General features: G+C 42.5%; 1 protein-coding gene across 5 annotated transcripts in view; it reads left to right on the top strand.

Moving 5' to 3' along the window:
- Positions 1-15,653, top strand: part of CPEB2 (cytoplasmic polyadenylation element binding protein 2) — a 156,267-nt gene that overhangs the window by 114,743 nt on the left and 25,871 nt on the right. For 3 of the 5 annotated variants that reach the window (XM_075346894.1, XM_075346895.1, XM_075346898.1), the window contains one exon: positions 3,039-3,062. The exons of the other annotated variants lie outside the window; for them this stretch is intronic. In XM_075346894.1, the coding sequence (XP_075203009.1) occupies positions 3,039-3,062 (24 nt within the window). The remainder of the gene's footprint in view (positions 1-3,038; positions 3,063-15,653) is intronic. 5 annotated transcript variants of the gene reach the window in all.

Consider the following 15,653-nt stretch of genomic DNA (forward strand, 5'->3'; position numbering starts at 1 on the left):
TCAAAGGGGTTCCACCATCAATGCAAGGTATTACATTGAACTTTTGGACCAATTGAAGACAGCTCTGAAGGCCAAAAGGAGCGGCAAGCTGCCCAAAAGAATCTTGTTCCTGCAAGACAATGCATCCGCTCACACTGCACAAGCAAGCACGGCAAAACTGGCAGAGCTGGGCTTCCAGCTGGTTGACCACCCACCTTATTTACCAGATCTAGCTCCCTCCGACTATCATCTGTTTCCAAACCTGAAGAAACACCTCAAGGGTACCAAATTTCTGCTGCTACGGATGCCTGGTTTGAGGTAGAACCAATATCCTTCTTTTTGCTAGGCTTACAGAACTTGGAATACCGATTGTAAAACGTGTGGTGATATCAGTGGAGAGTATGTGGAATAAATGTAAAGTTTCATCATCCTATCTCGTTTCTTCCTGGGTAAAGCCAAAGACTTATTAGCAGCCCCTCGTAGATGGATTTGTCTTTGAAAAAGCTACATAAGCATATAAACACTTCAAATGGAAACTGTCAGCAGGACAGGGGGGGATTGCCAATTTTTCAGCATCACAATAATAAATGTAGAAACTGTCTCAGGAGAGAAGTAGATAAACTTCTTTCACCATTTTGGGCTAAGCTAAAAGAAAAAAAAAAAAGAGCGAAAAAATATGCACACGACCCAGCCGGTAACTACACCGTAACCGAAAGTGTGAGCGAGCTGAAGGTGTACTGCTACAGGGGGGATTCTTTCCAAAAACGTACATGTATGTGTGTCTATGCCAAGCCTTGTGTTGAATTAGCGATTGAATAAATGAGGATTTTTTTTTTCTTTTCCTTTATCCTCTTCGGCACAATGAGATTTCTTATGATTTGTTTATTGCTACAAGGGGCTTTTGTTGAGTGGACAATGGGCGAGAGGGTGAAAAAATTCCGGTCGCGTTGGGCAGATGAAGGTCAAACATTACAACTATTATATTGTATGTGGCAAATGTACAAAATGTTCTTTGGAGCATGTGATTATTTTTCCTTTTTTTTTTTTTTTCTTTTTTTTTTTTTTTTTGTCCTTTCTTGTTCTTTTGGAAGAATGGATGATAGGTCATATGATGTGTGCCCGAGGTTCTCAGAGTTTACACCACATAGTATTGGAAGTAAAGGCACCGCTATCAAATTTACACTTTTTGTTGTAGAATGTTGTCTCTTTAGAGTTGGCGATTTTGTTAGATGAGCAGTAGTGACGGAGATTACAAGGTTCATTAAAATTAAGAGTCAAGTTAATGAGGCTGGACACTACTTTTACATTGATGGCCTTAGGATAGGTCATCATTGTCTGATCAGCCGGGGTCCGACACCCCGCATCCCCACCGATCAGCTGATCTCTATGTTGGCAGCAGTAGGCGTCCGAATTGTTCAGTTTCCGGAGCTGCCCCATCTTCTGAAAGTGACCATGACCAGGTACTGCACAGCCTCCTCCCATTCAACTCAATAGGAGACCGATGTGCAGTACCTGGCCACGGATGTGCAGTACCTGGCCACGGATGTGCATTACCTGGCCACGGATGTGTAGTACCTGGCCACGGATGTGTAGTACCTGGCCACGGATGTGCAGTACCTGGCCACGGATGTGCAGTACCTGGCCACGAATGTGCAGTACTTGACCACGGATGTGCAGTACCTGGCCAAGGATGTGCAGTACCTGGCCACGGCCGCTATCAGAAGATGGAGCAGCTCCAGAACTGATCATTTCTGGCAGCTGCCAGCAGTGAGAACAGCTGATTTGCGGGGGTGCTGGAATCGGGCCCTAGCCGATCGGACATTGACGAGGATGATCGTAAGGATAGGCCATCAGTGTAAAAGTAGTGGTTAACCACTTTAATCAGTGATTCGCTACTATGCTATTGATGATACCCCTGCCTTGCAGTATGCGGCAGCGTCCACTAGGAGTAAACCGAGCTCTGCTGCTCAGCTTTAGTTATATTAAGTCATTGGCCGAAGCTGCAAATACATGATTGGGTGGGAGAAGGCTGTCGATCCAAAACCGATCAGATATTGATGATCTATCCTAAGGAAAGCCTATCAATATGCTCCAAGGTGTTAATCGTTAACCTGCCAAAGTCCAATATCTACCAACCTTCAAAATTCCAAATTGTAGGATATTTAGGCTCCACCCCTGAGGACCAGTAGGTGCAACCCCTGAGCATCAGCTTTTGAGACTGGTTTGTGAAATCTTACAGAGTAAAATCTGGACTGAAACCCTTTTTTTTTAGAAGAATCAGTAAGTACTAAAGCTAAGAAATGCCTCCAAGTCTGGTGCGACTGGGTACTACTGAGGCTCAATGGGCCCGTATATGGTCCCTGGTGTTACATACAAGGGAAATATCCTATTAGTATGACGGTTAGGGGAATATAGTGATATTTTAACGTGCCTAGTGGAATGCGGCACTTTCTTTTTCCTCTCTGATCTACGGTAGTATAAAATTAGAGAAATAGGAAGATATAATAAGCCCCTATAAGAGTCTGTGGAAGTTGCAGGGAGCTGTATAAGGCTCAGTAAATAACTACTCTACCTCCATGTGCTTTGTCATTGTTTGGTAGTCTAAATGAGCCTGGCTTATTTAGAGGATAGAATTGCTATTTCCGCTATGAGGACTCATAACACCTTCTAAAGCCCTAATCAAATGCTGCCCCCGGAGGCCAAATGGTGCATAACGTCACCCCAGCTCTGCTGTTACCATAAAGCTTTGCAGTTACCTACTCTTTTTTCAGTGTTAAGCATTAAAGACTTAATTGTGATAGACCTATACTAAAAATCACATATTAAAATAGTCCGTATTAATAATATATCCTGTGTATATCTGCTTGGACAAATTAAATTAAAGGGGTTTGAGCAAAAAAAGTGAATTCTTTAGCATAAATAGTCGCAGTTTCCCAGTGCAATTCCTGATTAAAAGCTCTATTCATTACACAATATGGTGTTGGATCTTAGTTTTATTAGGTCAATGAATAAAGTGATGATATGAAACATTGATTATGTTGTCCTTTGTTTACATGCAGCGAGGAGTTATGGGAGAAGACGAGGTAATTCCATTATTTATTACTAAAGCTGAATTAATCATTATTTTGCCTGATTGCCCCTCATCTATCCTCAATCAGAACTGCTCCATATCCCACATATGCTTCCTCTAAATTCTGATCATTTTTATTATTTCACCCTTTAAAGGGAACCTGTCACCAGATTTGGGGCCTATAAGCTGCGGCCACCACCGGGCTCTTATACACAGCATTCTAACATGCTGTATATAAGAGCCCAGACCGCTGTGTAGAACGTAAAAATCACTTTATAATTCTCACCTAAGGGGTGGTGCAGATGGGTCGGATGGGTTTCTCCGGGTGCGGCGCCTCCTCTTTCGGCCATCTTTGTCCTCCTCCTTCTGAAGTTCGTGTGGATGACACAATAGCTGGCATTGAGGCCCACGCATGCGCACTAGAATACAAAGTGCACTTGTGCAGGACCTCAGTGTTGGCTTGTGTAGATGACGTAGGACGCGGCATCCACACTAGCTTTTGAAGACGGAGGATAAAGATGGCCGAAAGAGGAGGCGCCGGTACCGGAGAACGGAGACGCCCATCCGACCCATTTGCTCCGCACTGACCATTTAGGTGAGTATTATAAAGGTATTTTTACGTTCTACACAGCGGCCTGAGCTCTTATATACAGCATGTTAGATCGCTGTATATAACAGCTCACTGGTGGTGGCCAAAGCTTATAGGCACCATATCTAGTGACAGATTCCCTTCAACATAAGCTGTATTACCCCAATGGAGGCAATTGTACATCTTTGTTGCTCATAGCAACCAATCACAGCACCACTTTCATTTCTCATTTTTCCGTTGCGGTGACTGTTGCTATTAGCAACAATAGCTTATAGACAGTTCAGTAAATGAACCTCTGATGCCCTCTTAAAGGGTATCTGTCAGTAGGAAAAACCCTCCTTAGCCGTCTATATAAGTATGTAGGTCTTAGGAAGCTGAATAAAATGACACCTTGACATCTGTTACCCAATGTTTTATTGCTGAGAAATCCACATTTTTCCTTTATATATAAATGAGCTGTTAACCGGTGTGAGACATGTAGATCAACAGAGCAGACTGTCAGTCATTACATGTCTCACATTGGTTCCGCCCTTTTTCATTTATAATCTCTGGAGGCAGATCCTCAGGGAGATCAGTGTCCGGTTCATAGATCTTAGCAGCTCATTTACATATTAAGAAACATGTGTATGTCTCTGGAATAAGACCTAGGATCGCAGATATCAAGGTATCATTTTACTCAGCTTCCTATGACCTACATGCTCATATAGACGGCTTAAGGGGCTTATTCCTACTAACATATTTCCTTTAAGGGACCCTGTGTTTTCAGTCATCAGTACCCATGTACCATAATAGAGCACTAAATTTTAAGTAATTAGCACACTGAATGTTTTTGTTTTTTTCAGTACTAGCCTATGATCTCAAGACTTAAATGGAATATCCAGGACTTTATTTTTTTAAATGTGCCTAAGCAATCACAAGCAGGTATTTTCTACCTGCCTGTTTTGCCCGGCGCCGTTCTTTGCCAGCGCAGAACAGTCACAGACCACCCCTGCCAGCAATTACAATGGCTTTGTCAACAGAGCGGAGGCTTGTCTTCCTCTCTGCTCTGTAGACCGGGCAGGACAGCCGATGTCATACTGATTGACAGCCGAATTCCCGCTGCCTAACTGGGGGAGCCAACTGTCAATCGGCACAATGTCAGCTGTCCCGTCCCAGTCTATAGAGCAAAGCGGACGAAAAGTCACACCTCTGTTGTCACGACATCAGCTGAATCGCCAGCAGAGGCGGTCTGTGACTGCTCTGTGGTGTCGATAAACAGCGCCGGGCGCAACAGTCAGGTAGGTAGCAACCACCTGACTGTTAGCGCTTAGGCACTTTTTTTTTTTTTTTTAAGTCCCAGATATGCCCTTTAAACTTTACTTAAGTGGTAAGTGTCTTCAGAGAAGGATCTATTGTTTAAATTCAGATTTTATGTAAACCTTTGGCAACAGCCGCTTCCCACAAAATTACTATAAAAACCAATGTGATTGTATGACGTCCAGCTGCCAAAGCCCCAGACCAATCAAGCAATTACAGGTTCAAGTCCTCTAAGGAAAAAAATAAGTCACAAAAACATTTAAAAATACGTGTAAATTTAAAACTTTTTTTCTCTGGTTGTAATTAAAGGGTTTTTCTTACAATCATCAAAGTTGATTTTTAATCAATAGATCTTGGAATAATGATCATTTCTACAATTGGATGTTATATAAAATGTTCCTGTGGTGAGAGAATGTTTTACCTCACAAAAAGAAAACCGCTGTGATCCCATGCTGTAATGTTTATATACTTTATTACTTCCTCCCCGGCCCAGGAGATGTGGTATGATCAGGCCATGTCCCTGTACGGTCAGACTCGGCCGTTACACAGTGCACAGCAGGGGCACATGTATAACATTATCTCAGGAACAATTTTTTTTTTAAACACATCCAATTGTGGAAATTATTATTATTCCAAGATCTATTGATCAACTTTAAACTTCTCTTTGTTCACAGGGAAACCCCTTTAACCAAACAGAGAATGTACCCCCAAATGGTTTCAATAAAAACTACAGCTTGGTGCACAGATAACAAGCCCTAAAATTTTGTTGGATTGATAAAGTTACAGATCTCAAAAAATGACGACTCAGACCAAATATATCTATGACACACCTGGGTTTTAGAGGAGGAAAGTAGGAAAAAAGAGCAAAAAATGTGGTCCTGGTGCACTGTTATAATCTGCTGCTGACACGTTGTGGGGATAATGTCCCTCAATTCTGTATTAATATCCCCCCCGTCTTGGTGTATATGACCCCCCCCCCATCCTGGTGTATATGACCCCCCCCATCCTGCTGTATATGACCCCCCCCCCCCATCCTGGTGTATATGACTCCCCCATCCTGGTGTAGATGCCACCCTATCCTGGTGCATAAGTCCCCTCATCCTGGTATATGTTCAGCATTGTGGTATGCATGTCCCCTATAATGGACCCCCTGGTACATATGCCTCTCCCGTTATGCTGCTTTTTTCAACACATAAAATACATAAACAGTTCTACTCCCCACCCCTCTGATACACCGATGCGAGGCGTCATCATCTGATGCCGGCTACAAATTTTGGCGTGTAAGCAACGGTCAGCACATGACGTTACTGCCATGCGCCTCCAGTCACAGGTGCACCAATGTCAGCTGTTGGTGGATGCAAATCAAATATTCACTGCTCCCCATAATCCAGCCCACCTGTGTGTCGGCATCAGTGATAGTGAATATCTTCAGTCATTTACTGTGACTGACCTTGGTGCTGAGAGGTGGTCTGGATTATGAGTTTGGGGAGCAGTGAATATTCATTTACTTTAATGGCAGGCACACGTGATCGCCCCATCTGTGACACTGCTCCTGCCTCCTGTGAGCCCGCTCCACCGCAACTTCCGCCACTTTAAGACCCACCCCCACATTTTCCTTCCAAATATGACCTAAAAAATCACGTTCCCAGATCATTTTTACACAATGAGCCCTAAACTAATCATAGTGGTTGAATTGTCTTTTTAATTTCACTGCGGTATATTTTTTTTTTCAGTACTATCTATTGTAAATTGAATAGTGCCACTCAAAATCACCACACTTGACATGCTGCAGATTTTTTTTTTTCTGCAACCAAATCTGCAAGGAAAAAATCCTGAATATACGTGTGCACAACAATTTAGGATTGTCATAGAAGTCGCTGGTATAAGGATTTTTTTTGCACATTGTGAAAGCAAAAACGCGACGTGTGCACACAGCCTTACAGTTCCAGAAAAGTGGATGGGATTCACAGAAATCTTCTTCCCACTGTGACTTTTTTACTCGGCATAAACTGAGCTACGGTGCGTGGTTCACATCCGCAACATGTTAATTTCTCTTGCGGGTACGATATGCTGAGTGTAATATATAGAGACGAGGACAAAGAGTTTTTGCGTGCAAAAAGTAGACAATTTTTATTAAATACAGTGGGTGAACATCCGTATTAAAAACACATAAAATCAGCAGAGTGACAGGACCATGGACTGGGTTCCATATTGCCTCAGTATAAGTGACAATCAGTGTATATATATATAGAGCTACACATCCAAGCAGGTACGTTTTTTAAGTACGTTTTTTTTTGGAGCTTTTTTCTAAGCTGAGTGTAATATGTAGAATTTCCCCATAGACTTATATTAGATGCAGAAAAACTGGAGGTAAAAAAACACACGTGCGTTTTTTAGTGTGTTTCTGCAATGGAAATGCATCAAAAGCGCATGTAATCTGCACCCAAGTATATCAATAATGTTTCTAAAAAAAATCCAAATACAAGGAGGTATCAAAAAGCAGCTATATGTAAAATATGACGAAACAAAAACTGCAGAGTCAAAAAGGCTATAAAAACACTTAACCCCCCCCCCACAAAAACGCAATGGAAAAAATACAAGTACCCTCCTGTAATTTAAATAATAGGTGCCGAAATTCTGCAACATCTAAAACTCGCTAAAAGCCCATCATGCAAATGTAGCTTTTCAGTAGACTTTGCAATCCTGTCTGTGTTGATATTGAGACTTCTGAAATAACCAACCGGTAATACCTCTATATACAGTACATGACACAGGATCCTCAAATCGCAATTAGTGGTGTCTTATAAGGAATCTGTCACTAGGTTTTTGCCACCTATCTGAGAGCAGCATAATGTAGAAACAGAGATCCTGATTCCAGCGATGTGTCACTTACTGAGCTGCTTATTGTAGCTTTGATAAAATCACTCTTTAATCAGCAGGAGATTATCATTACAGCACTACTTGGCATGCTTTAGGTAGTCCAGTATATCCATGAGCTCTGTATATCTGCTTGATCTGCATGAGAGAAAACATTGATTGAGAGCAAAAACTGTTGTGAACACATTTGGACTGGGTTCTGGTTTGGGACTCCCTCTTGTGGTAGTGGAGTTGGTCTGCTTAACAGAAGCCAGCTGATGATGATTGGAAATCAGGTTATTAAGACTGGGCCTATTTAAACTGAGTAGTTTTCTCTTGGTCTGGGCCGGTGATCAATGTTGCTTCCTGTGGTGCCGTGGATAGCGCAGGCTTCAGACTATCTTCTGTCTCCACCTGAACTCCTAACAGATAACTTTGGTCTTTGTACCTCTGCTGGTTTTGTTTCCATTTTTCTGTTGTTAATATTGAAGGTATTAAGGCTGTTCTCCTGATTTTACTTGTGGAGTCCTGGGTGGAGTTGGATCATTCCCTGCTGGGAATGTCTGGGTACCTTGCTCCATATTCTGCAATATATTTGTGTTTTGTCATGCTTGGTATTAATGTTAGTCCTTCCTCTATATTAGTGTTTTGCTTGGATCCCAGTAACACCAGAGTACTGATATAGTGGGGGAGACACCATGTGGTCTCAGCTTTTTTCCTATCAGGTGTATTGTTTTTTTCTAGGGTTTTGTACGGCTGCAGACAGTGCTCTTTTCTGTCCTTTCCTATATAAATAGTTTTGGCCTCATCCTTGCTGAATCTGTTTTCTTCTGTGTACTGTGTTTCATCTTGTCTCCCCGGCTTTACATGTTTGGTGGCTATCTATATCTTTGGGGAACTGCTCCGAGGCAGATTAGCTTTTCGTGTTTTCTCCCTTTAGGAAGAATTAATTCTCTGGCTGTGTCGAGGGGACTAGGTCATCGTATTCTCGTCCCACGGCTACTTCTAGTTGTGTTGTCAGTGGGAGGTCTGCAGTCAGCTAAATTTCCAACCACTTTGGTGACACTCAGTCCTAGTTTTTGCCTTTTTTGATCCTCCTCGGTCACTGAATCATAACAAAAAACCTTGTGACAGATTTCCTTTAACCTCCCCTTCTCTTTGTTCCTGTCTAATAACGTATGCCTTATCCTGGATCACTCTATCGTATGTTCGCTCATGGGGGAGAATTTGATAGATTATGGTAACGACACTGTGATCAGAGTTTGAGCCGAGTGTTATTCACTGTGATCCGATTCCCTCACGTGTGAGAATTGGAGAACAAGTGAGGAGAAGATGGAGAACCTAATTTCTCCATTGTATGTGTCGGCATATATCTGACTGTAGACGACATCCGATTGAAGTCTGATGTTTTGCACGCACCCATAGACTGGAAGGGGTTGCGCCGTCTGATATACACTGACAATCGAAACATGCTGCGATTTTTATATTTTTCTTTTTTTTTTTTTCTTCTCATGCCGAATCAGCATGAAAAAAAAGCACTTGTTGGCACTGCCCCATAGTATATAATATTGGTCTGAGTTCTATCTGTTATAAAAAAAAAAAAATTATAGCATTCATCGGTGTTTTGCACGAGCCCCTCTGTTTAAATTACCTTGCATAGTTTAGTATCATCTGCAAATATTTGAAATTCTACTCTCAATGACCCCTACAAGGCCATTAATATGTTAAAAAAAGAGGGCCCAATACTGATCCCTGTGGTACCTCACTGTTAACTGTGACCCAGTCCCCGTGTGTTTCATTAATATCCACCCATGTTCATTACATACCTCAATACAGCCGAGTAGGATCTGAGGCAGTGTTTTGCTGGTCTTGTCCATGTGGCTTTGAAGATGTAATCAGTAGTATGAGCCTAGATTTGGGCTAAGTGGCCAAATCTAGACTCATACCAAAAAATCTATTACCAAAATTTAAAAAAAAATAGATTTAACATATTTTATTCTCTGACTAGAGATGAGCGAACTCGAACTGTAAAGGTTGGGGTTCATACAGAACACTGGGTTTCTGGGGCGTGCATCCAAAGACTGTCTTTTAAAAAAAAAAAAGTCTGTCATAGTTTGGGTGTTGTTCACATCCTAACCACTCAATCCAGCATCGGGGTGCTCGGGTACGCTCGGTGCTCGGCCCAGTGGGAGTCGCTTGGTGTCTCTGAATGGCTCTCACTGGGGGTAAGGGTCATCTGTGAATAATAGGAAATCTAGCTTTGATGAAACCTGAAGTAGCATGTGCTGTGGTGTAGATTGTGAACAGCGAGTGACTATTGTGAAATACTTTCATAAGAGCAGCGACCTTTGTGAACGCTCAATATAGCCTCTGTAATAATCAGTCATGGCTTTAGGACCAAGGTGAAAACACTCAAGGCAGCGTGATGTTATCGAGAGGACGCATGGTCAATAGGAACCAAGTGAAATCCTCTCCTCCATAACCAAGGAGATTAGCCACTTCGAGGCCTCACAGCTTGTGCCGTCTACGTCATGGCCTTCCATCGTGGCACTGATTGCGAGCTGCCGCTAATCCTTCCCTGGAGTTTTATGTTTTCCAAGAGATCGTAGCTCAGTCTCTTACTAATACAGATTATTTTAACGGTTTTCCATACTCTGACTCTTTTTATATACTATTACAATACAAAGACATGTGACTGGATTTTCCCCAAGGCTTGTATAATTGACACTTTGTGATGTCATAGGTCGTTCCCATACAAACCGCTATCACTACTATCGCAGATCACTTCTCCTGTGCCAACCATTAATGGCCGATCAGTGCTCCCAGTGGAGTCAGCCAGTAATGGGACAGGATTTCCACCTCAGTTATTGGCTGTATTTATGGAACCCACCAATTTTGACCATCTATGGTGTATGGTGCCTCATAACTCTTCCCTATAACAAATGTTGTGGAAGCTAAGGATTAGGCACTCAGATTTTATCATGTCTGATCCGTTTGATCCTGGAGGATATAATCTGCCACTAGAAGTATCTGGCAGTGGTTTACTCTCCTCTCCACGTACAGAACGCATAGTATTTGGCCAAACATGTACACGTGTATGGGGATGTCAGGAGAAGCTGGTATCTAATGTATATGACCAACCTTACTGAAGAGTACCTTATCTTAAAGGGAATCTGTCAGTAGGATCAACCCTCCTAAGCCATCTATCTGGGCATGTAGGTCATAGAAACTAGAATAATATGATACTTTTCACATCTGCGATCTGATGTCTCATTCCAGAGAAATTCACAAATACAAAAAATAACATTTGACATCTGTAAAATTCCTTATCTTCATGGCTTCAATTTGTACCAAATCCAGCTAAGATAGATCCATGTTCCCACAGTTAATTACAGGCCTTAATAGCTCATAATGTAGTCGCTTATGTTTCCATTATGATGATGGTACCCCTTAAAGAATGCATATGATGCTGAACAGAGCCATTGTAGACTGTGCAATGAAATATTCTCCAATATATACCCTCCCTTTATGCCATAAATTATTACCAGAGCTCTTGTACCAGATTTACTTGGTTGAATTCCAAGAACGAATTTGAGATATTAGTTTTGGAGAAATATAACGCTTATAGGACTATTCCATCATAACAATTTGCGGATAGATGGCCACTACTGATGAGCCGGTCTGCTCGTTACTCGATCAAGCATCGGGGTCATTGGGTATTCGCGGAGTTCAGCCGAGTAACGCAGGAGCTCAGATATGTTGTCCCTGAAACAACAACCACAACGCCCAGGCTTCTCTGCATGGCACCACAGGGAGAGCCAGTCACAGACAGTGTGACTAAAAAAAACACTTGCCCTTGCTCCCCCGGAAATCCGCTGTGTAACTGTATGTGAACGGAGACCCAAACTGCCCAATCATTGACTTTCCATAATGCTCGTTACTCACATCGAGCTCGTCCAAGAGTCTGACCCCTTCGAATCGAGGACCGAGCATTCAAGCAAGCATTCAAGCAAGTTAGTGCTCGCTCATCACTAGTGATAATTGGCCTGCTCCTTGTATTATGACCATTTGAAGAAATGGGCCTTGGAGTCTTTAGCTTGAATTTAGTGATGGACATCGGTCTGTAATTGCGTGACTTAATCAGTCCCATTGTCAGTGAATGTAGTGGTGGCACATATAGCAGATTGTCACTCCATTTAAACAGGAATCTCTATAGCCCCTCTCGAAAGATCACTAGGAGTCCCACTAATCCTATGGAGATGTGATCAATTGGTATGGTTAGATAACACCTTTACAGATTATTTTAGGATCTTCTTTCCTGATAGTAATTGCCCAGATCAGCCCATTCCTGCCCCTAGACGTACTATTATGTTGTTGAGCAGGGATAGATGTATAGAGCATGCTCAGTTGCTGAGCCTGCTATGTACAGGGCAGGTGATAGCTGTGGTATAAAGCCAACACCAAGAGTCCATGAAGTAGAAAACCACGGCATATACCATCCAAGATCCAAAAAGTTCTTTTATTCCATATAATGTTCAGGTAAAATAGTGGGAAGGAGAGAGCCGGGTGCAGGCCCCCCAAGGACAACGGCCGTTTCGCACCTTGTGTGCTTCTACGGGTTATACAGCCAACACCTACTGTACATCTTATGGAGCGATCTCAGATTGCTGCTGTTTAATCACTTATAGGGGTGGTCCACTACTTCAACAGTCCCTTCTCATTCCCCTTGTCCGCCCCTGTAAAAATAAATAAGCCTATACTCACCTACTGTACGGCCATGGTTCCAGCGATATCCAAAGCCACGTTCCCAGGGCCCATGTGACATTATGACACACGCGGTGCCCCGCGACCATTCGGCGCCCGTTGTCTGTCTGTCTCCCTGCCTTTGCATATCTGAGCAGCATGTGAGTGCTGCTCTGACTTCCTGCTCAAACGTCCAAAGGCGTGGAGGAGGAAGCCATCACTGATTGGTAATGTCATGTGGGTCGCAGGAACGCGGCTTTAGACATTGCTGGAGCTGCTGTCGCACTGGAGGTGTGTATAGGCTTATTTATTTTTACGGTGGCGAAGAAGGGGAATGAGAAGGTGTTGTCCAAGTAGTAGACAACCCCTTTAAATGTCGCGGTTAATCACTGACAGATACATGTAAAATGTTGGGTGGGGTTGCCTTCTGTGTATTCATAAGAGTCCATGATTTTTAATATACCGTATATTGTAATACCGCAGTATATAGTACAAGAAAACCTTTGTTTAGCCCCCCTAGGGGGACTAAACAATATAGTGAACGTTTATACATTTTTAAACATATTTAAATATAAAAAGATCAAAAAGTTGTTTGTAATCCAAAATTCTATCGATAAAAACATCAGCTCATTCAGAAAAAAGCCAATACCCCCCCCCCCCCCAGCTTCATTACCAGAAAAATAAAAAAAATATTGGTCTTGGAATATGGAGGAACAAACCACATTTATTTTTTTTTTAATTTTGAATTGTTGTAACCACTAAAATATGAAAAACAATAAAAGGGTGGTGTAGATGTAACCGTACTGACCTGAAGAATTGTGTCGCCAAGGCATTGATACTCTACAAAGAACGTTGTAAATGTGCGATTAAAAAATGGCAGAATTTGGGAATTTTGGGGTTTTGTTTACAATTTCACGCCATATGTAAATTGTCTCTCCAGGAAAGGAGACAAACTCTAACGCCACCTATTGGAAGTAGCAATCCTAAAAGTCAAAATTGGCCTTTTAACAAGCCTTTTCATATGACCTAGGATATATACCAGATCAGAATCCCAATTTGCAGACACGGTGTTTCGGGGTGATTGCCCCTCGTCAGTGCAAAGTGTGGGTATTTTTCCTGCTTTCCTGTACATTATTGGTGTCATTCAAAACTTAAAACCTGTCCCACGAAAAAACAAGTCTGTATGTGGCTATGTTGATGAAAAAGGCAAAGTTTTGACTCTTGAAGAGGAAATAAACTAAAGCGTAAAATCGGAAATTGGGGTTAAAAGTTTGTTACTTTAAAATTTTCTTGCATTTTTCTAATTTTGGAAATCATGTATCCTACAAAGGAGAAGTCTCGGCGTTTGCCAGTACATTGACCGTCCTCTAAATAGTTCAGTCGATTGACCTGAAGGATTGCAATCCCATTGGGATGAAATAAAAGGAAGACTAATTGGTTTGCATCGAGCAAATAGCAGCTGGAGAGCAAGTGTCACCCCTGACTGAGGTGTGGACCACACATGGTAATTTGTGGTATATATTTTGGACAGACTCAGCCCAGAGATATTTGTGCAGAGGCCATCGTAAGGAAATATCCTTGAAATACCAAGAGATGATGACGTGGTTCATCCTGGCTACATTGTCCTTGCAGCCGGTTCATGAGAAGGGCTCCTCATCTGACCTCCCTGGTGTTATCAGACCACCAAACCCCACAGTGCCGGGCGGCTACACGCTCCGCTCCAGGCATCACTTGCACTCCGCGTGTTTACAGCCCTTCTGGGTTATAAATTTAGCAGAACGTGTTCTCCGAGCATTAGACACTTGCTATGGACGGGATTCCTCTCCTACAGCTGGTAACCCGTTCACAGTCAGAATGTGCCTTGGGAGGTAGGTCTGTGAAATCCTAGCCCCATCTGTTTCACCCAAAGCTTCCAGACAAATGGCCAGAAATAAAACTAGTTTCAGGTTAAGCTGTGTGCAGCGCTTCAGATTCCAACCCAAATGTTAGATCCCTTTAAAGATTCTCTGAGGACTCGCTAAACAGTGACCTGGCTTAAGATCCAAAGGGCAAGTGGCTTATATTATTTGACTTCTTGAAGGAATCTGTCTCCAGCATGATGTAGGGTCACGGACCCTGATTCCAGCAAGTTATAACTTACTAGGCTGCTCACTGTTTTATCTGCTGCAGTTCTCTGAAGTCTCAGCTTGGTTTAAGCCTACACCACTGATTGGTATAACCCGCCCACACCACTGATTGGCAGCTGCGTATGCTCAGTATAATCAGTGGTGGGGGCGAGGTTATAAAGAGCCACATGGTAGCAGGTTTACTAGTCCACTAGTGACTGTCCTACTGATAAACAGCTGTCACAGGCGTGTCACGCTTGACAGACAATACAAGGATAAGGCTGGACATCAAACTTAGATAATGGTATAATGCCTCAAGCATATGGAAAAATATTGGAAAATACAATGAAAAATGCTACTTGCTAACTTGAACATGTGAATAATGAATTGCATACCTGCCATGAATATTAGGAAAAAGGAGATATTTAGCAATCGCATTGATCAATGTAACTGAGCCCCAAAACCTCGTCAAGGTAGATCTCTATATTGGGGTCCCTAGCTCTGTGACCCTAACTGTGTGTCATCTCATTGCAATTAAAAACTGCTGTGGGTGGAGAGGGGTAACCAAGGACTGTCTTATATAGGAGATGGAAAAAACATGGCCGAGGCATTATACCATTATCTAAGTTTGATGTGCAGCCTTATCCTTATATAGTATGTATTTTTTGGCTTGCACTCAGAATATATATTAGTGCTCACTTCAGTTATCCTATTCAGTTCAACACTTGACAGACAGTCCTGTAGTTTCTGGCTGAAGGTCGCAGCGTTTCTTCACAGAAGCTGCTCCCTTGCTTTCCTTTTTTTCCCTGCTTGGGATGTATCCCTTTCTCTTTAGGACCCTGTGGATTTCCTTTCCTTTTAGCTGTTAATCATCAGCACTTTGTGTTTTTAAATGTTCTCATTTCCTCTTGCTCTTTGCTGGTGATAGACTTAGACACACAGGCCCTGGATGCAAGCAGTCGGCTTGCATCCGTCTGAAGAAACTTTGTGGTTTGTTGCTTCTCTCCTTGAGTCT

Source organism: Anomaloglossus baeobatrachus, chromosome 1 (assembly GCF_048569485.1).
Source record: "Anomaloglossus baeobatrachus isolate aAnoBae1 chromosome 1, aAnoBae1.hap1, whole genome shotgun sequence".
Classification (NCBI taxonomy): Eukaryota; Metazoa; Chordata; class Amphibia; order Anura; family Aromobatidae; genus Anomaloglossus; species Anomaloglossus baeobatrachus.